The 25,121-nt window shown below is 42.9% G+C and overlaps 1 protein-coding gene across 2 annotated transcripts; it reads right to left on the bottom strand.

Annotated features, from left to right (window-relative positions):
• Positions 1-352: 352 nt before the first annotated feature.
• LOC134452710 (LIM domain kinase 1-like) lies at positions 353-23,554 on the bottom strand. Of its 2 annotated transcripts, XM_063203239.1 has the most exons (16): positions 23,461-23,554; positions 22,858-22,963; positions 14,165-14,300; positions 12,400-12,509; positions 9,215-9,388; positions 8,493-8,598; positions 7,241-7,452; positions 6,881-7,070; positions 6,463-6,549; positions 5,904-6,035; positions 5,554-5,613; positions 5,042-5,107; positions 4,412-4,583; positions 3,826-3,881; positions 2,690-2,847; positions 353-589 (listed from the first exon to the last, which is right to left on the bottom strand). In XM_063203239.1, the coding sequence occupies exons 2-16, from the start codon at positions 22,947-22,949 to the stop codon at positions 466-468; spliced, it is 1,875 nt and encodes a 624-aa protein (XP_063059309.1). In that variant the 5' UTR covers positions 22,950-22,963; positions 23,461-23,554; the 3' UTR covers positions 353-465. The 2 variants fall into 2 exon arrangements, with proteins under 2 accessions (XP_063059309.1, XP_063059308.1); XM_063203238.1 differs by lacking the exon at positions 23,461-23,554 and having other exon boundaries at positions 354-589; positions 22,858-23,445.
• Between the last annotated feature and the right edge of the window lie 1,567 nt (positions 23,555-25,121).

Below are 25,121 nucleotides of genomic sequence, written 5' to 3'. Positions count from 1 at the left end.
CTAGCAAAAGCCTTAGTCTTAGGTCTCAGTGGTTGAAACTTGGTTCTGCCATACACTAAAACTCAAAAAATGGATTTCAACTGTGCAGACTCCTCTCTAAAACTTGAATCAGTCTTTGTCCTGCACCTTAACCTGGGATGTGAACACTGCCCATTCAGCAGTTAACTGGATTCCCCTTCACATATGCAGTGAGAATCTGTGACACATTGTAGGCTACCCTCATTGGTAATTGGTGTAGAAGTTGCAGCCTGTTGACATCCTAAACACCATTTGTGAGCCACATCAGTTGAAGGTTTTTGGTATTCTTGGTGTTTTAAGACATGGTAAGCGAAATATAGTACACTGCTCAGTTCCCCATGCAAATCAACCATGTGCAAAGTATTTTGATACAAAACGTTTATTTTCTATCAACATAATTTACATAAAGTGCAGAACGCATGAAAACAAAACCAAAGATTTTCACATTCACAGCTTCTGAGTGTTCCAGAATTCCTTCTGCATGGTGTCCACCTCTGACATGAGAGGGATGCCCATGTCCATGGTCAACATCAGGTTCTCCAGCCAGCCCTCCAGGGTGGTAAAAACAGGCCTTTGGGGACACATAACAAGAGAGACACGGGGTCATTGATAGAGGGACTATTTGGATGATTATCTCAACATCTGCAACTCTTACATTTTGTATATGGGACATCAATGTTTTTAGGAGCAGAAGTCAGGGTCACAGACTTCTATAGAAGTCAGTGGTCAGGGTGGTGCAACCACAGCTAATGCCGCCACTGTATGAAGGAGGTACATTAATTATTTGTACAACACGCTTAATTTACATGGAATGAATACATTTGAATTTTAATCTTTTATCTAATGGTGGCATTAGATATGGTTGCACCACCTGACTTCTACTAATAAAAACACCAATGACCCACACACTAAATGTAAGTCATAATAATGCTGAGCATCATCCAAATACTTACTTACAAGATATTTTACCTACAGTGCCCTCCATAATTATTGGCACCCCTGGTTGAGATGTGTTAAAAGCCTTAAAATAAATTCAGTGTTTATTGCAGAAGAATACTGTCACACTGAAAATTGTAGGAAAATGTAGCCTTCAACTCAAATGAATTGTAAGAAAATAAAAAAATCCCTGACTAAAAAATAATTATTTTTCATTAAATCACCTGTTCCACAATTATTGGCACCCTTAACAATTCCCAGGAAATAAATATAATTGAAGCATTTCTGTCATTTCTACAGTAGTTTACCAAGTTTACCAGAGTATGTAGGAACATTTAATTAGTAATTCATCACTTCCTGTTTCCCTGGGGTATAAATATGACGTGACACCGAGGCCATTTCTCTTATCCACTCTTAAACATGGGAAAGACAAAGGAACACAGCATACAAGTGAGGCAGATGTGCGTCGACCTTCACAGGTCAGGCAGAGGCTACAAGAAGATTGCCACTCAACTGCAGCTGCCCATATCCACTGTGAGAGGAATAATTAAGAAGTTCAAAACAACTGGAACAGTGGTAAACAAGCCTGGACGAGGACCCAAGTTTATTTTGCCACCACGCACAGTGAGGAGGATGGTAAGAGAAATCAAAAGATCTCCAAAGCTCACTGTTACAGAATTACAACAAATGGTAGCATCCTGGGGTCACAAAGTCTCCAAATCAACCATCAGGCGCTGTCTACACGCCAACAAGCTGTTTGGGAGGCATGCACGGAGAAAACCTTTCCTCACTCACAATCATAAACGCAAGCGTCTGGAGTTCGCCAAGCGGTATTGGGGCTTCAACTGGGACCGTGTGCTTTGGTCAGATGAGACCAAGATTGAGCTTTTTGGCAACAAACACTCTAAGTGGGTCTGGCGTACCACGAAAGATGAGCATGCTGAAAAGCACCTCATACCCACTGTGAAGTATGGGGGTGGGTCAGTGATGCTGTGGGGCTGTTTCGCTTCCAAAGGCCCTGGGAACCTTGTTAGGGTGCATGGCATCATGAATGCTTTGAAATACCAGGACATTTTAAATCAAAATCTGTTGCCCTCTGCCCGAAAGCTGAAGCTGGGTCGTCACTGGGTCTTTCAGCAAGACAATGACCCTAAACATATGGCCAAATCTACACAGAAATGGTTCACCAGACACAAAATCAAGCTCCTCCCATGGCCATCTCAGTCCCCTGACCTCAACCCCATTGAGAACCTGTGGGGTGAGCTGAAGAGGAGAGTACAGAGGAGAGGACCCAGGTCTCTGGATGATTTAGAGAGATTCTGCAAAGAGGAATGGCTGAAGATCCCTCTTTCTGTCTTTTCCCATCTTGTGAAACATTATAGGAGAAGATTAGGTGCTGTTTTGTTGGCAAAAGAGGGTTGTACAAAATATTAACACCAGGGGTGCTAATAATTGTGACACACATTATTTGATGTCAAATAATTATTTCTTTATGTGGGATTTTTTCCCCACTGAATAAATGCACTTGTATTGAAGGTTGGATTTTTCTCTTTTTTCCATTAAGGTCCCATATTATTTAGAAAAAAAATAAAATAATTGGAAGCTAAAAAACACATCTCAACCAGGGGTGCCAATAATTATGGAGGGCACTGTATATTTGTGAATTTATTAACAAGGAAGGCTATGACAAGCAAAACAAAAACATCTTTCTGATCACATTATTGAGAAGTCTAACCTTTTCTCTGCATCCAGGTCACAACATAGAGTAGCCATGGGGAAGAATGGAGGCGGGCAGTCCTCCGGGCAGAATTGTTTCAGAAAGCCAGCAACGTCCAGTCCATACTCCATAGTACGAGGAAGGAAATCCGGGTCCGCATCCACCCGGCCTATTATCTGTCATCGAAGAAGGAATGGCAATCAGGTATAGCTTAACTTTATCCAGTAAGACATAATAGAGTAACTTTATTGATCCCCGGGGGGAAATTAAGGCATAGACATAGCCCTAGTTATAAATTGGCTGTTACCTAAATGGCAATGACCAAGTAGTAATGTATTACTAAAGGCCCTGTGTACTATCATAATGGTGTGGTACAATGGTAGTAATGGTTTTTCAGTGACTATTACAGCATTTCACTGGTGGCATTAAGGGGCTACCTCCTATCCACCTTATTGGCATGCCTACTGACCTTGTTCTCACAGGATTTCCACTCTACTATTTCCTGTGAGGCTGCCAATAGCCTGATGTACATGAAGCACTAGCAACTGCTACCCAAATAGTAATGGCGCAAGGCCTAGAGTGGTAAGGTGGCATAGAGGGCATTTCCCCGGTGGGCCGACAATCCTGTCGTAATTTCAGCATTTTGTTATGCCTCTTTTCCACTGCCGGTTTTCTGGTAGGCCTACAGCTCGTGTCTATTCGAAAAGCAACAAGTGGCGGCCGAGCCACGCTCTGTGGAGCTGTAGGCCTACCAGAAAACCGGCAGTGGGAAAGAGGCATTAGAGGACCATGATTTCAAGGGGGCTGTGCAAAAAATGCTCATCCCTGAATGGCGCCGCCCTTGTAACCATGGATAATAGGGTGAATAAGCTAGATTTGCAGTCTAATGCAGGACATCCTTTCATTTTCTGGACCATGAATTAGGCACTAGGCAGGAGACAGTGCACACAGTATGTAATCGTGTATGACCCACTATGTACATTTGTGAGAAGCATTTACAATAAGTAAAACATATTTTCAAGTATGAAGTCCTTCAGAAGAATCGACATTTATGGTTATGCTTTTACAACGGATTAAATGGATTTGAGCATCTTAATGAACACAGAACTCCCATAAAGCAACTGACCCACTTCCGTTACATTGAATTAGCTCACCTCACACAGCATGATCCCAAAGGAGAAGATGTCCACTCGCTCGTCGTATCTCTCGCCTACACAAAAAGCAGAGACAGGAGAATGGTGACAAATCTGTTCAAGATTACATTACATTGCATTACATTACATGATGTGTAGCTGACACTTTTATCCAAAGCGATTTACAGTTATTTGCAGGAATTGGTTACAGTCTTCGGAGCAGTATGGGCTTAGGTGCATTGCTCAAGAGCACTTCAGCCATGAATCGTGGTGCAGGGAGAAGTAAGGGTGGGATTCGAACCTGCGACCCTCTGATCTTAAGACCACCACAATCACCACTAGGCCACAGCTGCGAGAGGCTTTGATGGTTGAATTATTAGCAACATAGTCTGTTGACAGGAGGGACTTGCATACAGTGGCAAACTCAAACAAACATGATTCTTTACTAAAAGGAGCCTTACTCAGAAGGGTGCAAAAATGATTTCAGTCCCCCTGGACAAAAGTATTTGCATTGGCAAAGCTTAGAATGCCTACTCTTGATTGCTATTCTTCAATCTTTGAATTCAAACGGCCATTTCCTTGTTCTTCCTCTCTGCTTTGAACGTACCGTGGATCATCTCTGGTGCCATCCAGTATGGGTTCCCCACCACAGTGTACTTCCTGCGGCGGTCGGGGGGCGTCCGCTGTCCGATCTTCCCATTGGGGGTGTGCCGAAGCTGGGCCTCCGTCCGGTTGATCCACCGGGAGAGGCCGAAATCAGCCACCACCACACTCTGGTTCTGTTGTGGAGCAGCACACATAAAGTTTCTTATTTTATTTACAAGGGCATAGTGTACATAGTGTAGATCTGTTTGAAACAGTTAAAGTGTGTGTGTGTGTGTGTGTGTGTGTGTGTGTGTGTGTGTGTGTGTGTGTGTGTGTGTGTGTGTGTGTGTGTGTGTGTGTGTGTGTGTGTGTGTGTGTGTGTGTGTGTGTCTGAGAGAGAGAGAGAGAGAGAGAGAGAGAGAGAGAGAGAGAGAGAGAGAGAGAGAGATTGTGTGTGTGTGTGTGTGGGTGTGTGTGTGTGTGTGTGTGTGTGTGTGTGTGTGTGTGTGTGTGTGTGTGTGTGTGTGTGTGTGTGTGTGTGTGTGTGTGTGTTTGTGTGAGTGAGTGAGTGAGTGAGTGAGTGAGTGAGTGAGTGAGTGAGTGAGTGAGTGAGTGAGTGAGTGAATGTGTGTGTGTGTGTAATCTCACTGACCTCTCTCACTAGACAATTGTAGGAGTTGAGATCACGGTGGATGATATTCATTGAATGGAGGTATGCCTTTGGGAAGAAGGAGAGGAGACAATGAGATGAGGACATTAAAATGTCACTTTTGTCACAAATGTAAAACTCTGATATTTGAACTGATAGAGCATAGTAAAGGATGCAGTTCTACTATTGAGTGTATATTAGAACACTGAGTTCTACTAAAATAGTGTTTCTCAACTGTGCTGGACAGCCCCCGAGGGGCGTTGGGGGGCCCTAGGGGGGACGTTGAGATGAATAAAGCTGTGCGTGTGTGGGGGGGGGGCTTATTTGCCAGGCATTAGTCTATTTTGTTTTCTAATACTAAGGGGGTGTTGTCAGGCTTATAATGAGACCAAGGGGTCATTGGCAGGCTTATGATGAGGTCAAGCGGGCGGTACCTCGAAAAAGGTTGAGAACCACTGTACAAATCCAATACTATTCTACATGCACCAGTCTGAGAGAAGGGATGGAGGGCTTACCATTCCTGATGCGATGTCCTTGGCATAGCTCACTCTTAGCCTCCAAGGATGATCGCTGTCCTGCAAGAGGAGGTGAATTATGAGGTTTTCATTTTAAACATGTCAACAAGGAAAGGCACATTTCTATAGTACATTTCATATACAGTACATTTGCAGTTCAAAATGTTTCACAAAAATAAAAGCATAAGAACTAAGAAAAGGATTAAGACATAACAATGACGAACTGGGTAAAGGATAACAGCAAGGAAGGGAGAAGACATGGCAATGTCAATCACAATTCAAAATGGCTCACTTGACAACGACCTGGGACCAGAACATTAACTCAGGATAGCACAGGAAAAGTGTCTTACCATTTTCTCAATTGTCTCTCTTAACGTGCCCCCGGTGACGAATTCAGATATTAGATTGAGATGTTTGTCCTTGTACAAAATGCCGATGAATTTAAGGACGTTGGGGTGATCTAGACAGCGCATCACTTTTACCTGTGAATGCAAAAGATACCACAATTACGTTTTCACAGACTAATGCAACACACATAAACACAGATTCACCCTTTTAAGAAGAATGTTAGTGTAAATCCACCCATAGCCCTGTTGCTTGAGGTAAAATAATTCTGTTGGGACGAGAGCAAAAAATAGTTTCACCAGAAAATGGCCCAGTGGTTAACACACACTAAATTGGGCAAAGGGAAATGAAACTGAAAGTTGGTTTCTGTGCCATTTTTAGTTAATGTGAGGCTACTCGCTATTCTGTCTACTTTGCATTAGATTTTCTAATTTTTTCTTTATTTCTTTCCTGTCATCAGTGCTTGATTAACTCGAATAACAGGGCTATGGATCGATTGCATCCATTCCGCTTAAAATCAACCTCTGTACTATCTTATATTCTTCCTTGTAAGAAGGGACTGACCTCTTTTAAGAACATTTTGTGTGTTTCCTCATCAAAACGTATCAGTTCTTTCAGTACCATGACTTCCCCCGTCTGTTGGTGGGTAACCTGGAACAGACAAACCAAGAACATCAATAACAAATCCACAAAATACTGATGAAAATTATTTGGTTGAACTAAAAATTGGGAGATGAAGATGTCACTTAACATCATCCCAGCCACAAGGGTAATTAAACATATCAGGGGCAGCTCAGATATATTTTTAAAACCAGAAAAAAACAGTAAAAGGAGATATCTAAATGAGAGTCCGAAACCGATTTTCAAAAATATTTTTTCATTTTCAAAAATATCCCTATACATGTGAACAGCATCTAAGGCATCTTGAGCATCTGATGACTGAAACTCAGATCAGCTACAGGTGTAACCAAATCTAACCTACCTTAATAGCTTGGCCGAAGCAGCCTTTACCCAGCACCTCTCCAGGGATGAGGTCTGAGGGCCGGAAGATGCGGTGCCCACCGTTTGCCGCGTCCTCCCGTACGGACTGAGAGCGGTTTATCTCCCTCCTCTGGGAGATCAGTGCCATGGAGTAGTTTGAACACGGCATCTTGTCTGTGCTACAGCTCCGCCTGGGCACAGAGGAAACATAGAAAAGCACAAGAGATTAACACAGATACAAAGAACAGTTGATAGACTTCACAAAACAAAGAAAAGACATAACATTCACATGGCAGTGAGCGCACTCACGCATGCACGCGTTTCCTGCAGCAAGCATATCTCCAGGATTACTGTGACTTACAGGATGCTGCGTGTGCGTGGGCTCTTCTTCTGGGGCGGCTCTGAGAGGCAGGTGGGGATGTCGAACTCCTCAGCTGAGATGGGGGTGGAGGGGGCGCTGCTGAGGGGGCTGCTGAGGGGGCTGCTCTGGGGGCTGGGGGGGCTGCTGTAGTGGGGGTCGTGCTCCACCGTCAGCTGCAGCAGACGCTCAGTGTCGTGGATCACCAGGTCAATCTAATTGAATGGGGAGGATGGGTGGATGGGTAGGAGTGTTGAGTAGGCATAGAAAATGGCATCATATTAGAGACTTTGTTAATTTTTTTAAAAACTTTTTTTTTCAAATGAAATAACCGAAATGCGCAACTAGCCTACGCCACTTGGGGCAAAATCGAGACCTGCATGGCATTAAACCAATGGTCCCTATACTGTATATAGGCCTACTGTATGTAGTAAAGTGCACATCACACTATAAATGGTGAATTTGTACTCTGACAGGCATTTGATAAAGCTCATATATAGACCTCATATATAGAGATCAAATGTTAATACTTCTTATTCGTATTGTTTTGGTATTGGTTATAATTAAATAATACATATAATTGTATTTGTATTGGTTCCTATTAAGCTGAAACTGGAAACGGGATGTTAAAATGCGTGAAAATGCAGGAAATTACATCTAAGAAATACAACATTTTATGGGGGAAAACCCCCAGACCCCCCGCCTAAATGAACTGTCCCGTATTTAATTCATTGACGGTTGGCAATGAATGAATGAAGTCAATGAAATTTTGCATAGGATTATCAGTATTGCATTGCTTTCTACATATTCAACACACTTAAAACGTGATAGTACTGAACACTAATCCTCTGCTTTACGTCTTTTTTTTTTGCGATGATGTTACTAATGCGGCCCGCTTGAGGTCCACATGGGTTGTATGCGGCCCCCGGACCAAAATGAGTTTGACACCCCTGGGTTAGAGTAAGGCTTACGTAAATACATAATACTACATGCTGATACATGTAGATACACTAAGACACGCTGTACCAATTAAGTGTTAGTGTATTGTCTTTTATTATTATTTTATGAGAAAGAGAAAGACCTGCAGTCACATTATTGATGAATGCAAGTTTATTTGCATTTCAGTAAAAGCTGATGATTCAGTAGCATGAATCACTGTTATTTGTTAATCTAATACAATGAAACGCTTTCATAAGAAATAGTTAACACGCACACATACACGTACGCACAGTGAAGACAACATGGCATATCATACCTTTTCCAGTGAGATGTTCTGAATGGGAGTTCCATTGATCTCCAGAACCTTATCCCCTACATGGACCAGAGACCTTACATCCACACTGGCATGGGTCACGTCCATCCTACAGGAACAACAATGATTACCATACTAAGTTTGATCGCTAAATAATTGATGAAGCGATTGCGCATCATTATCACTAAGTGTTTTCATAGCCAACAGTGTACTTTCATACACTTTCGTACTTTATTATATGCCTACATCACAAACTCGAGTAGACCCGTCAGGCTGGTTGAATTGTCCTGTGTGTGTTAACAAGATACAGTATTTGTATTTAAAAGCCTTCAGCCTGAAAATGTGATGTTCTCCACTGCGCCTCTAGAGGGAGATCACGCAATAGAAAGAGGCGTTTTGTTTGTGTGGTAGGCTACATGTCAAGGAAGACATAACAAGCCAGTTGTGGATTATGCTGCCCTACATAGGCAAAGTGCAGTAACTACATATTTTGTCAGACTTGAGTTAAGACTGAAAATGGTCTTCTTTACACCTCCTTTATTTTCTGACAAAGCCTTATTGTCCAAATGTGTCCCGTTTTAGAGATATTGGCATATCACATCAGTAACTGCAATATCCAACCTACTTTGTACCACCAAGCCTTTTAATGCATCTTTCCCAGTTTCAATGTTGGAGTAGTTACTGCACTTTGCCTTTGTATGGCGGAACGCACTTCGCACACTTACTCTGATATTCTAAAGATGTGGTTTCTTTCACAGTCTCCATCCTGGTCCATGTGGAGAGAGAGGCTTCTGCAGCCGTTAGCGGAGGGAGGGAAGGAGACCAGGGTCACCGTATGGGCCTCCATCGGGCTCTCCATGTTGGCACGCTGCTCAGTAGTGGTGGCATAGCAGTGCCCACTGAAAACAACAAATATTTTACATTATGACATCAAATCACGTCACTCACAGTTATTCCTTTACAGGGTATTGGTTTACAGTCCCTGGAGCTATGTGGGCTTAGGTGCCTTGCTCAAGGAAACTTTGGCCTTGGGTGGAGGTGTAGGGAGAGGTAAGGGTGGGATTCAAACCTGGAACCATCTAATCTAAAGGCACCTTCCTAACCACTAGACCACAGCTACCCCTTATATAGGCTACAGCATATACAGTATATTTGTAGATATGACACATGTAAATAATAATATGACCCTGAACATGGCCGTTGACTGCTTTGGCTGGGCCTAGGAGAACGTCATCTGATAGGGCCCCTTCGCCTAATACATACAATGTAATGAGAACCAAATTATGGGGCCCCCTCTCTCCCTGGGCCTGGGATAACTGACCCATATGATCAGCTTCCCTGATCATATATCTGAGAACATGAAGGAAACAAAATGTATTTATTTCCTATTGAAGGTTAGTTTTTCCTGGTGTTTTGCTATAGATGTTCATGTGGTGAGCAGTGAACAACAGATAGCTACTTAATTAAGTCATAATTATTATAGACACATGTGATATGATTTGAGAAAAATGATGAAGAAAAATTACATTATGTTGATGCTTAATTTATTTTTACGTGATATCATCTGACCCATTTCCACAAAAGAATGAAGCAGCTGCACCACCATCCTCATCATCCTCCTCCTCCTCATCATCATCATCATTTCCGTTCAGCCTCAACCGTGAGTTTTCACCCCCCTCCGACTCATCGGGAACAAACAATTTAGTGCATTTCAAACAGCTCAGGGCTCAGACGCAGAGGGAATTATGATACGATTACAAAAATGAAGTTGCTGATTTGTTCCAATGATACCCCCAAAGAGAACATGACCCACTTTAATAGCAAATCCCATCAGTAGAGAGACAAGAGAGCTATTACTGAAAAGTGGAAATAAAGCCAGCGGGAACACACACTACTCTACAGCTGTGCAAACTACAAGAGCTTGCAGCAAAGTGCTAATGTGCCGGAATGTACTGGAATGTTTGCCCAACTTTTTGTGTAATATTGATCAGCTGAGGATTTTGCACAACCGCTGAATTTTGCCAGGAATTGTTCCCCTTTTCATTGAGGACAATAGTATCTTAAACCTGTCAAATGTTCAGAATCAGGTCAGAGTCAAAAGGGTCAAAGTCCACTGAGAGTCTTTCCTGCTGAAATCAGCACAAGTGGTTCCCACTCGACCCCTATAGATTTTTTTAGACAAATCTGAGGGGGTTGAGTGGGAACTTTTCCCAATTTTTGCTGATTCCAGCTGGAATGACTGAAGTCAAACTCCGGCTGGTTACTGCACACAGCTCCAGACTACCATGGGCTGGATGAAAGACTCAAAGTCAGATTAGAGCGAGAAGGAGAAGGAGCCAATCAGCAACTCCAATGCCATCTTTCATCATTTTTCATCCTCATTTCCATCATTTTTGACACTGATCGTTAGTCCATTAGCACTTCTCTATGAAAACGACAATGGCAGCAACTTTTAAGAGCGTCTCATTGAGTTTGTCCGAAATTTCAAACATTTGTGATCATACTTCCTTGTTGCACTTTGAAAAATGAGCATGCACATACAGGGGTAGTAGCAATATTCTTTCCTTTCCATCTGTGTTCCCAATTTACGCATCCCAATGCTGCGTGCTCTCTGCCCCCGGATGATACCGCCAGTATTTTGCGTCTTGGTCAACTGCCTTTGAAGCAAGCATGTGCTGTCGGTTGCTCGCGGTGACGCGCGTAATTTACAGCTCGCAGCAAGCATACCAGCACCTTAACATGTCTTCCCACATATGAGTTACTTTGGTGATTTTCCTTTGTGCATTGAGCTGCAGTAAGTCCTCTCCTGTGACCCAAACTATGAAGAACAAGGGCACAGAGGACATTTCGCTTTCATACACACTCAGATATATAAGTCGCTTTGGATGAGAGCATCTGCCAACTGTAATGTAATATAAGATCTCAGCTGTGGCCACCAATGTCCCTTTAATGTGCCTATTCAGATAGAGTGTCAACTGTCTTCTACCAATGTGCTGGAAGCCACAACCAATGTGCTGGATACCACATATAAAAACAGGTTGTCGTCGTCGCACACACAGAACTTAAATGCATTAGTTCGTTCAACCAACGTTTCAGCTTCATTCGACTTCACACAGTAAATTCTGCAGTGCTCATTTAACACTCAGAGAGTTAATTTGACATCATTTGGACGTAAATGAACTCTCTGAGTGTTGAATTAACACCACCACATTTACTGTGCATCAAGGCCTTTTTCATCTTGACACCATTTACATCAGAGCCACAGATGCTCACCATCTCCCCAGTATGCGTAGTACTTGGCAAGAGCTTACAGGCAACTGCAGACCTCAATAAAGCTGACTCACTGATTGCTGCCACCCTCATTACCCAATTGCCTAAGCCGGCTGCAGCCAGCTCTCACATGTGCATGGGTGCGTGAGAAAAAAGGAAACATCATGGAGGCTCAGGGATGTGAGAACACACAGCCAGTGTGCCACGATTTAGTCATGAATTGACCACAGCTGTGCGAAAGAGCCTGTAAATCACAGGTAGATTGCCGTAAAAACCTGTGTAAAACTAGTGTTTGCATTTTAGTGACACACTGCAGGTGTTGTGTATCAGTGTGTAGCCTTGTGGCCTACTGTTTGTTCTACAGCAGTCAAAGTGACATGGTTAGAGGATAAAGAATATAGATGAGATAAATAAATAATGCCTGTGGTGAATTATTGAGCAAATTAGATAACATTTTCCATACATTTGGAAAAAAGTTATGCCCACATGTAGTTTATGCAACAGTCCTCTTTGGGGTTATTGTGAGCAACATCTTCCTACATTTGTAAAAACACACATTCCTACAACCCCTGAAACCACACCTATGCATACCATGTGAATGTTCCTGTGATGCATATACTGTGGAAAATATTTGACTAACCAATACAGCTTGGAGCGTGACACGAGGGTGAACGAATCTCCATCTCCGATGAAGTTTCCACAGCGCTGGCAGGAAAAGCACTCTGGGTGGTATTTCTGTTCTCCCGCCACCTGTACAGAGAGCACGGAGGGGTGCAGGGAAGAGGTCAGCCACGAAACAATAAGGGTGTACAATGACGTCACACAATGAAACTATGCTGTTTTGACTACAGTGATGGGAGTGGAAGGAAACGGAGTGTTTGAAAGAGTGAGGAATTTCCTGTATGAAGGGAAGTAGAATATGGGGGCATGTTTGGCAGTGTAGGAATATGAAATAAACTATGTCATGCACAGTGCTTTTCAATTTAGGGTAGTTTACGATTAGTTGTCTGTCATTAGTTGCCTGTTATTTAAGAAAGAAAACCTCCCCTCATTCACATGAAGATGCCCTGTGAAGAGCAAGGATTCAAGGATATTTTATTGTCACACATATAGGCATGCTGGGTAAAATAGAACATGTGGTGAGAATGCTGTTGAGCGCCAACAGAAGATTAATTATTCACATAGTTAGCCTTTGTTTCTGCCTTTTGTGTCTGTTTCAAAATGTAAGAGCTTGGTTGAAAACAAGGCCATTCCCCCCTCCTGCTCTGTGGTAAGAAATCTCCTTCAATGCCAGCAGACTGACCACACATGCACAGACCTCTCCACAACCTTGATGAGCACCAAAACAACAGTCTGTCTTTTTTAGCCTTGAAGTGGGTTGTGTTGTTGGCATGTCCTCACTCTGTAGGCTATGCCCTGAATGAATAAAAGCCACACACTACTACGCATATAGGACTATTAATTACTGTCCATTGGGAGACAAATTCAACAGTAGTAAAAGTATATAGGTCTCCATGTTCTTGTTTCCAAAAGTGCGCACATAGGATTTCCCACCTCTTCAGTGTTAAGAAACTGAACCACAGGCAATGATAGATTTCTACTTTCTATGCCTCATATTACATAAACCATCTCAATCTTTTAGTGAGCCTTTGGCACAGTGAAAAAAAAGGTAAGAAGATTGGCTTTAAGCTTACAGTAAGTAGCCCTAAGTGACCTCCTTTGTCAATATGAAACATGAATCGTGAGACGTGCTAACCTATACATGTTTCTTTAATCCTCTTTCAACTCAAGACGACAATTAACACATTCTTAAAACACGGTCTTATTAAATAATCATCTTAACCACATGTTCCTCTCCCTGAAAGGAAATCCGTAGAATAAACTTCAAACCTTCTTACGTTGCTTTCAGGCACCAGACTTACAGTAAGAGGAGGGACTGCTAGTGACTTACATAGACAAGGTCAGCATGGGGTCAAACTATGGCAGTGGTTACCATGTAAACCTATGGCAGTGGTTACCAAACCTCTTCTGATGAGAGCCGCTTATAGCCCTTTTCGAGACCCCATCCCCCATATTCAATAAGCATATTCAAACATTACTTGTTTGTCCATTTTGACCGTTGAAATTGAAATTCACAATAGAAGTAAATACATGTATTATCCGTACAATTGAAAACTGTTACTATTAACCAATTAATGGAATTATGTGAAAACGTTAACATCCTGTTTTTATGCAAAGTCCCTTGCAACCCCTTTGCACTAGGCCTACCTCCGCAAAACCCCTCTAGACTCTAGACTAGAGGTCCCGATCCTCATTTTGGGAACCATTTGTTGACCTAGTCAGTAACACATGATGCAAAGCTGTGGTGAGGCAACTGTGGTGATGCAACCTGTCTAGAAACTCACCATGATGAGGCCAATGATGGTTTCCGAGCAGCCGTGACAAGTGTCCCCGAAGCAGGTCCAGTAGTCCCTCTTGCAGTAGAGACGCCCTTCCTTCTCATAGTACCAGTGCGTCAGGATGGAGCCACATTCACAGCATCTGCAGCAAGAGGTGAAGAGAGTCAAGGGGTCACAGAAGATCATTATTAGATAGTAGAATTATCATGGTGACATGGGCTCGCACCAAAAATACGTAAAACCTCAATCTGTTAATGCATAGTCAATCAGATGTATAAAACCTGATGTAAAACTTCGGCTAACTCTTCCAACACAGTTGATTTCATTGGGGAGGATTATCTTACCTGTCCCGAGTGCTCATTACATGCTGCAGCTGGGTGGAATTAATTGGGATTGATAAATCTGGGTACCATTAAGCCCCAGAGACCTTCAGCGTAATTCAATTGAATACCGTAACAATACCATTTTATTTGTGAAACTCGTTGAAAAAACACAATAGTCTCCACAAAAGTTTTAATATGGTTACTCTGTATGGAGAAGGTCACCATGGCGAAGACAAAACAAAATCTCCAAGTTAGAGACAACATATACACACTAGACAATCGACAAAATATACAATGTTGTACTTCCATCACACATGGAATTACACTCAGGAAGAAGTGATTGTGTGTCATCCTGACTGACTTCATTATTTAACGCCCACTGTAGGCTCCCTCCATAGAGACCATGAGTTCACTTAAGGCAAGAAGACGCCACCAGCGAAAAGGTCATGAAGCAAAGCACAGATCACATGATTTAATTGGCCGGGCGATTGGGGTGGATCTCGTGTTTTCCAATCTTTAACTAACAACATCACACAGACGTGGTGGGCCGGCCACATCATACCCTTGAGGACCTCAGCTGTTTTGAGAAAAAGGGTTTTGTTTCTGCCTTCAGGCACTGTGTTATTGGTTTGCAATACAATATTTCCCATAGAAAGCATAAACGGCCATGCCACCAGAGACCGACGAGAGTGGAGTCACATCTTTAATGTTTATGAAAGGAAATCTTCACCATGTTGACGAGTGCTTTGAGGATGTGGCCAATGAAAATTACACACTGTAAAATACACTCTCCAAAATCTTCCGCAAATGCATCCGCCCCCACTCCGCTCTCAGTGTCTCAAATATCAACTTTTGGTGAAACAGCTGGATGTGTCATTGCAGTGCAAAACTGTGTTTATATAGCCTGAAGGTTAGTGGCAATGAAATTACATACGAAAGCAAGTAAGCAAATTACCTCAGTGACTTGTGTGATTTTGACAGGTTTTTTGGATAGTGGAGTCTTGCAGGTTGTAGAACTCGAACGATTTGCTTTACTCACACTTGGGGATGTAAATAATAATTGATATGTATCGATGCATTGATCCTACGGCCGACGATTGAATTGTACTGTATCGTGGGGCATTCTTGAGGATCGAATACCATCGAATCGTTGGCCCCTGGCCTGTCCAATGCCCTAGCTCCATAGCATAATAGAAGTGGAAAAGAAATTGGGAAAAATCAAATCGAATCATATCGAATCGTATCGTTATGGAGGCTGTGATTTACACCCCTATTCACACTGATATCTCAGTGCTTCTGACAGAACTGATTGACATTAATGGTAATGAAAGATATATAACTGGTTAGTAATGGGTAATAACAATTAAGACCTCCCCATAATAAAGCTCACATTGCAGTCTTCCCGTGAAGACTGTGAGGAGACCTGAAGAGATATGATCAGACATGAACTTTTGAAGCTGTACAGACAGTGTGGAAACAGCTGAAGGATTGCACTATAGGAATTTGATCTGTGACCTGATTTTTAAAATAAAAGTAGAGATGACTCATGTTGGTGATTTAGAAGGTGTTGTTGGATAGGGGAGTTTTGTATAGGTTGTAAAACTCCTATGATTTGCCTGACACAGATCATTCCAGTGCATCAGACAAAATGTATTGGCAGTCGTGGTAATTAATGAACCCCTTTGCACAGAGCCTATGTTATAACCTTATTGTCAGCAAAATGTTAATGACCAAGTCCCAATCTGTTACTCAATTGGCTCTCTGTAATGTCATATCAATGTTGTTATGATATAGTTGAGCCTTTTCAGCAATGAGTGAAAGGGCCGGCCTGCAGGCCTATCTACACAAAGAGGCGACTACAGAGACAAAACTGAATAATAATGGGAATAACAATCAAGGTCTGACTCCATAATAAAGTCCACAGTACAGTCTTACAGTCTGTCTATACAGTCTGTACAAAGGCCTGAAGTGATGTGGTCAGACCTTTGCAGACTATGTGGAAACAACTGAAAGATCCCAATATAAGCATTTGATCTGTAACCTGCTAAATGTTGGCAAAATAACAAGTGAAGATACAGTTCGCAAGTATGTTACTGAAATTAAATTGTCCACCCAGTAGTCCAAAAAATAATAGTGTCCCCAGACATCATGTTGATGTAGTAGTCTGTAAGCATTAAAAACAATTGAGTTTTTACAGCCTGGAAAGATTTGGCAAAATATCTCTACAGAGTTTCTCCAATTATGAAAGTGTGCCACTGATAACACACAAATACACCAAAGTTTCTCTTGGCAGTTTCTGGCTACAGGCAAAATCCAAAACTCTACAAATCCCACATGTTACTCTTGGTGTACTGGCAACAAAAAACAACTACCAAGGATAACATTTTCACAGTGCAGCAGATACTGCGCAAGGACACGCTAAACTCCACTGGCATATTATCTGCATTTAAATGCCTTCAATTTTCATCACTGAGCACAGAGAAAACTGATGAAGGCTGCACACCATAGCATCTGCTTTGCTCTGCTCTCTCAAAAAAAACCTTCTTCTGCCAGGCCTTTGCTATTGTCAGTGTATGACCCTATAGTACCATCTATTCTGAACTTTTAATCTCTAACAAATATATTATAAATCTATATTTTAATAATATTTCTTTCTAGAGTCCTTATGCAGGTTATATTGCAAGCCCTGGGCTGGTGAAATCGCATGCAACTGCTGTATGTCACCACATCAAAGAGCGCTGTGCCATGCCACCTGGCTTCCTGATGTAACTGATGTAACAGACACCTGCACACTGAGGAGATCGTCCAATGACTGAAAACACTATCGGAGCCCGACGTCTGGTGAGATTATGATTCATATCGTTCTCATACAACTTAGCTATTTGAAGTCATGGCTGAGAATGAAAAAGATGTTTATCTAAGTAGCTACTTATGGCTAAGTTTATCAGTGCAGTGCAGTGCAGTGCAATACCAGACAGCTTTTCTCAGCAACTATATCAGATGATGGTGAGAATGATTACATTGGTGCTCAAACTCTGTAGCTGGTTGCGCCATCCGATAAAAGTCATCAGTGTTAGGACGGCTTCAGGCAGAACCTGTACGTCGTGCTTTAAACTTTTCAGTTTAAAACTTTTCAGTTCAAAGAGAATAGCCACGAGAGTGTGGTCTTTCTCTATTAGTTTATCATTGCACCAGCAAACCAACACAGTCAATGGCACCAAGATTACCACATTTCCACAGTCACACACAGGCCTTCCTGTTTGTCTCTGTGGTGGAAACTAATGACATGCCATTAGTACAAATAGACTTCCTGGAGCCCCACATGCACAGCTTAAAGATATGGCAGAAAACTTTGAACACAACATCTTTTTAAAATATCGACGTCAATTTACATTGCAATTAGCACTGCGCAATAGGCCTACAGTATGTTTAAATCAAAAATTCCTTTCATGAAGTGGAATGGGCAGAATCACATTGTAATATATTATAGTGTACTTTTTGTAGCACATGAAGAATGGAATGCACTGAATTTGAAGGACAAAGGACAAGTTTTCAAAACAAATAGTTATAACAGTAGTAGTAACAATGACTAGTCATGGTCAATTAAAAAGTCATCACTACTGATTACGAGTTTGCCAATTAAAAATAGTTTTTATATTAATTGCTAAGCCCTAGTCTACGTAAAGTGTTGGAGTAGGCCTATAAGCACTTCTGAAGTGTGTGGTAAATACCATGTCAGACAGCTTTTGTCAGTAACTATATCAGAAACCACCATTTAAACTAATTTCTGATGGTGAGAACGATGTTGTTTAACATTGGTATTCACTTGTACATACATCCATCATCGCTTAACGCTGGTACCACTATTACCACATGACCGCGGCCACAGTCAGACCTTCCTGTCTCAGCTGTGGGGTGTAATGAGTGACATTCCATAGGCCCACTGGGTTTCTACTTAGCCCGTAGTCCCATAATGCTTACATTCTCCTGCAATAGTCGTTGAGAAATACTACATTACACTACCACGACATTATACACAGCCCCTGTAGTAAAACATTACGACTTTATAACATACTGTTATTAGGAGAGGTGTCAATCCCAGGTTCAGAAAGTGAAAACTAGGCCTATGATCTACTATAAATAATTACTCTAACACAAAGCTATTTGGATCAACTTTGTGACAGGATTGTTTAACCTTCTGACAGCTCCTCTGATTACAGCACTGCCGTTGACCAGAGTGTCAACCTCAGGTTCAGAAAGTGAAAAACACAGCCTTCCCTCCCAATGTTATTTCGAACGCAGGACACTTCACATGATCAATATATGGTTTGAATTTTGATTATGACCAGCTGATTTAACCCCTTAGTGCAGAGCCTATGTTATAATCTTGCTATCACCAAAATTGTAATGGCTATGTCTTAATCTGTTACTTAAGGCTCTCCGTACTGTCATAGCAATGTTGTTATGAGTTGAGTTAAGTATTTTCAGGAAATAGTGAATAGGCCCGCCGGCGACCCCATCTGCACTAAGAGGCAACAACTATTTAGATCAACTTTGTGACTTTTATCTTCTGACACTTCCTGTGATTACAGCACTAGTGTTGAGCAGAGATGTCAAAAGTAAAAGTTAAAAAAGGAAAACAGGTAACTTATCTGAGGAAGTAGTCCTGTCTACTTGTCTTGCGATCAGCTGACTCTGCGCTGGTTGGATCAAGTTTGTGGTGGGATCTAGTTAGGTGTTTTAGTGTTTTTCAGTGACAACACAGTCTATCTACCTCATTACAATAGAGTAAATGGTGTAACAGCTATGTAATATTGCATGCCATTAATTTACATGTACTTTTACTTTGGCCACCTCTTCTGTTAGTTATGGTAGAGACCATGGGAGTCAGCTCCTATCGGTGTGCATGGTTGCTATGTCTGCCTGTATCTGTCAGCATGTTTAGGTGAATGAGACCTGCTGGGTACAACAGGGGTGCAAGGGCATTGAAAGTGAGGACGAACATAAATCATCTGAATTGCAAATAGCCTAACTGGCCCTACCGTGGCCTATCGGTAGGGCACTCGTTTACCATGCGGCCGACCCAGGTTCGATTCCCGGTCCGGGTCCTTTGCCAGCCCTTCCCCTTCCCCTAACTCACTTCCTGTCTGTCCTTCACTATCCTGTCTGATAATAAAGGCTGAAAAGCCCCAAAAATACTGTCAAAAATGAATTGCAAATAACTGAGCTCGAACTTGTGCTGAGCTCATAGCAGAACGAATAGGCCTACATCTAGATGTATTGTGTGTAGGGCACAGGGAACAGGACGATATACAGTATATCCAGATGTCACGTGTTGTGTTGAGTGTAGGGGACAGGGAGCAGGTCATGGGTTGTAGTCGGGTCAGTTTCAGTTGTACAAATGCCTTGACTTGTAAACAACCAGGGCAAAATTGCATCCCTGCGGACTCAGAGTGATGCAGGGATGCGGCATGACTCTCTCTCTCGCCTCTCAGATAAGATAGGCCTAGATAGAATTTGTAACTGTCATGCAACCATCGGTTGCAGATCTTTTTGATCAAACCCACAATGGCTTGTAAGTCAGCCCTCTAGCTCACTTTTGGTTCCCGTTTCTTGGAGACATCAGGTGACATTCAACTGCCTGTCCTGTGCTACCCTAACAACACAGCGGTACATGTACCAGTGCCAGACCAATCGGCTTACAGTATTTTCAACCCAATTCCCTGTGTCCACCGCCTCATTAACGCTGGACCACTGGCACATTTGGTACACAAGCATAATACTCAGCACAAGCACAACAGTTGGGCTGACACACTTGTGTCAACGAATTAAACTGAGGGAGTTCTGTTCAGACTGGCCCACATGCCTGCTCTGATCAAGATCAAGTGTTGTCATGGAGCTCTGTGGGCACGTGACCGCGGGAACGGAACGAAACCAACGGAGTAGAATAGAATGGAATAGAATGGAATGAACCCCTGGGGCGCAGGCTTCTAGAACCGCATTCCAGATGTCTTTCCCATGCAGAAGTAACAACATCAACCCTGCCTTCACTATGGCACAGCGCAGTGCAAGCACGTCATCAAACACTGACGACCAACTGTGACACACGCCCACAGAAGTGCGCTCGTACCTGATGCTACGACATACAACACCTGGTCACCACGTGCGTACATGCATACCTGTGAGACTACACCTGGCTGTTGCACAACTCCTTCCCTACGGTATTCCAATCAATTATCCTGATATCAGATCTCAGGCCACAGTGACGACGCTGTGGTTTTTTGGTTTGGATTAGTCAGTTCTGCCTGCATGTTCCCATTGACAATGATTGTGTTCTCAGTTTTCACTTTTTGTCCTTCCCTAAAACTTTGATGTTTTGTTCGAGGTTACTGGTTATTGTGGATAAGCTAGTCAAACACAGTATTGTGATTGCTGTCAAGATGAGAGAATAAATGAAGAATGAGGAAACAGGCCATGCTATGAATGTACAACATTTTATTGGCTATGTTGTGCCTTTACATATGCATGAAGTTGCCTCCGTTCCCCATTACTCAATTGTCTTGATGTTTCACCACCACTCGAAAAGTAGGCCTAAATTCAAGTTGTCTGAGTCAATTTTGTTTCTACGCCCATTAACCTCTTTTCACAGAGCCACAGTTATGACCTAGTTGTGAACAAACTTGTAATGTCATTCATTTAAGGCTCTGTCACTTAGGGCTCTCAGTTCTGTCACAGCAATGTTGTTAAGATGTAGTTGAGTTTTTTTCTGCAAGCAGTGAATGGACCTCTCGTCTGCACAAAGAGGCTATACCCTACCATGAGAAGAAGACACACCTCACAATATTCCCATCCGAGTAAAAACAGTATTACACCATCACGCTTCCGCGTAGAACAATAACAACTATTTCAGGTGTCTTCTCTCTCTTTGTTTACACGAGACAGTCTCGGTCTGCATCTGGACAGGATGTAAGCCCATGTGTTCTCCATCTGTGTTTCTTAAATAGCATCAGCAAACATTCCCTTACTGCTTATCTGCCCCTTATAAGACTTAGCACAGCAAGCCCCAAACAAAAGCTTAGAGATTTCTTCTCTCTTCCCCGTTCATTTAGTCTTCATAGAGTCTTCACTGTGCTTTGCATTAGACAACCCCGGGACTGTTGACATCTCTGGCTGGGCCAGGGGCAACGTCATCTGAAAGACCCCCACCGACCCCACCCAATACATATAATGTAATAAGAACTAAATTCTGGGCCCTCTCTCTCCCTGGGACAGGGACAACACTGACCCCTTTGTTCCCCCCCCTCGTCTGCTTCCCTGGACAGCCCCATCATCACACGCCAACGTCTGCCATTTTCAATGTTCTATTACTACATTACATTACGTTAATTTCTCCGAATGACCGCAGCCTATTTTTTTTCTCTCAACTTCTCCCCGGGTAACAACGAAACTGAAAGGAAGTGGGGTGAGCTGAGCTCTGTGCTAGAACAAAAGAGTGATCAAGCGAGCCAGGGAGTTTCAGCCATTTATGTTAAATTGTGAACACACCCAAAAAGCCCAACTAGCCTGCTGCACACCCCAACCCAAACCCCCACCCCTTTCCCCAACCCAGCCTGTTTCCCAGCAGTCAAAGGGATTTCCTTTCAAAAACATTCAGAGTCCACACACTGACCAGCATCTCATCCACAATAGCTCACAGAGAGAAGCTTTTCATCCTCGCTTTTCATCCACGCCGAAGTACAGCGCTGTTTTGTTTTTGGGGAGACATCCTTTGTTGGGTTCTGTTTTTAGGGAGACGTCCTTTGTGAGAAGTTATGCAATCTGTTTTCACTCGCACAAACTATGTTGGGAGGAAAGTAGAGGAGGGGCAGGCTAGATGAGTGTGTATACCCACAACAGATGTTATACAGACTGAGGACTGATTTCACAACACATTTTTATAATAAAACACGGACTTGCATCAGTGTGTGTGTGTGTGTGTGTGTGTGTGTGTGTGTGTGTGTGTGTGTGTGTGTTTGTGTGTGTGTGTGCGCGTTCGTGCGTGCGTGCGTGTCTGTGTTTGTGTGTGTGAATGGTGTTTCACAATTCCTGACACCTGGAATACATTTGTAAACACACACACACACACACACACACACACACACACACACACACACACACACACACGCAGGCACGCACGCACGCACACACACACACACACACACACACGACAATGAGCAGGTTCATGTTCATCACCAACTTTCAATTCTTTACAATTTCGGCTTACAGAGTCGACTTAAAGGGAATACAGCACTTTCTTAATCTCTCCGTTCAAAGCTGAACAGTAGGCTGGTCTGTGTCATTCCCATATGGAAAACTGCTTAGAGCTGCGAAACTTACCGTCCCTTTAAACCTCGCCTGTAGCGCTGATCCCGTCGGGACATTGGGGAGCTCTCGGCCGAAGAGGACTGGATAACGTCAGCGGTCTTCATCCGATGCGAGGAGTCTAGTCAGATCACAGGGGAAAAGATCAGCTGGTAGTGAGTAGCGCAGCTCCCGGTGACTTTAAATGTCCCACATGTGCCACAGTCGGTTTCCCGCAAAACACGCCGTTTAGTGCGCCCGCCGTTAATAACAGTCCTCCTCTCGCGGTGACACTACACTGAGGCGCGCACAGCCATGCGCACATGCACGTTCAGATAAAAAAGCAACTAAGTTTCAGCTAGTCCTTGGCCCCCTTTCTCTGTCGGTGCTTCCTGTGCTTAGTGTTCACTCAACCGCACGTCAGAACGAGAGAGAGAGAGAGAGAGAGAGAGAGAGAGAGAGAGAGAGAGAGAGAGAGAGAGAGAGAGAGAGAGAGAGAGAGAGAGAGAGAGAGAGAGAGAGAGAGAGAGAGAGAGAGAGAGTAGGTGGGCGAAGGAGCCGGCAACACAACAAGCGCGGGTGTTTGATGACCCAGTAACTTCAATTCCCCTCCTGTCCTGTAAACGCAAACGCACTGACCTTACTAATGCCCAGAATGCCGCCTGGGTTGGCTCACAGCATGTGCCACCAAGGGATTAGGTTACCTCCCTACCCCTCCCACCTGCTGCTGGTACCTCTCAGAGCCTGCACTGCACACGCACACCCACCAGCACAGCTTAAATCATAAACTGTAGCGCTGTACAGGTTATTATTGCCTTGGCCCGTGGACAGGATATATGGTGTGGAGTGGAGTGTGGGGGTGTCTGTGAGTGACACGCAGACGCACACGCACACGCACGCACGCACGCACTGTATTGCTTCTCTCTCTCTCTCTCTCTCTCTCTCTCTCTCTCTCTCTCTCTCTATCTCTCTCTCTCTCTCTCTGTGTGTGTTATTTATTCCCATGCCCATGACAGCCAAGGCTGCTTCCCCTTCGACCTTGAGATTTTATGGCCAAATCCTAAATAGCCCTATCTTCAAATGCTGAAAGTATAAATAGGAGGATTTTTTTTAAATTTATTTTGTTTAACAGTTTGGCTATAGCCTATCTGCAAGGTGCACTGAAAGTTATAATGTATGTATTTGTTTGGAACATACGCGTCATATATTCTTATTTCTGTAGAGGCAGTTTGCAAAAGGTATGCAAAACAAAAAGGAAAGACTTCGGTGAGAAGCCAGGGTTTTGGTAAAACCACACCGCCACCCATGGGGTCACACCCAAAACGTGTGAACTCCCTTTTCCTGCTCTGAACGTCACTTGCCTATAACTGAAATCCACAGGCAGGCACATCAGTTTAATTGTATAAACAATGGTCCATTTCATTTTGTTTACAAAAATCTTTTTTGTGTCTTAACATTTTCCTGTAGTCTGAAACTCCTCTGGTGTACTGGGCTGACTCAGAATAACACTGTGTTGTTTGCATCGCTGTATGTGAAGAGTTCAGATGCAAAACCCCTTAACTCCATTTCTGAAGAGCTCTATATTTTTAGAGAATCCAGTTGTTGGTTTGGTTTAGGTTCATGTACTTGATAATACATATAAATAGCTATATTATATAAATAAAATAAAAAAATATGCAATTTTGATAGCTTTGTATTTAATAAAAATTAATTAAGATTATTTTCTGAAAAGGCACTTAGGGGGTTTTGCATCTGAACTCTTCATGTAATACACTATATGCTATACACATTTAAAATGTACAGCTTTGTATGCTAGCAAATACAGTACGTGCATTTCATAATGGTATTGCAATGTGCAGTCTCTGGCATGGACCCTTGCAACACTACTGAAACTTGTTGTTCTGTGGTCAGTGCAGTTTGAGCTATAGGTTCTTGATGAGGAAGTGATGCAAGCTTGCAGAAATGTGCTGAGTTGAAGTGTGAAAGCTACAGGTAAAGTATATGGCTGGATCTTGGTGTCTAGAGTACATGCGTCAAGGGCCGGCTCTAGTCAATCTAGTGCCCTTGGCAAACACCTCCTTTCCTTTTTGTGCATTCAGAAGTTGGCATTTATAACCACAGTGTTGTACTTGTACATCTGTTTGAGCACAGCTGATACATACAGACTGTAGACCTACTGGATGCAAATGAATAATCATTGTCAAAGTTCCGTTTGTTTCATTTCCTTTTCATTCTAATTCTTTGGGACTGTCGGGTGCCTCACAAAAATGCGGCAAAGCTGGCGCCCTAGGCGACCGACT

The sequence above is a fragment of the Engraulis encrasicolus genome, chromosome 7 (genome assembly GCF_034702125.1).
Source record: "Engraulis encrasicolus isolate BLACKSEA-1 chromosome 7, IST_EnEncr_1.0, whole genome shotgun sequence".
NCBI lineage: Eukaryota > Metazoa > Chordata > Actinopteri > Clupeiformes > Engraulidae > Engraulis > Engraulis encrasicolus.
The sequence above is the reverse complement of the archived record's forward strand: the minus strand, read 5'-3'. Positions and strand labels throughout refer to the sequence as shown.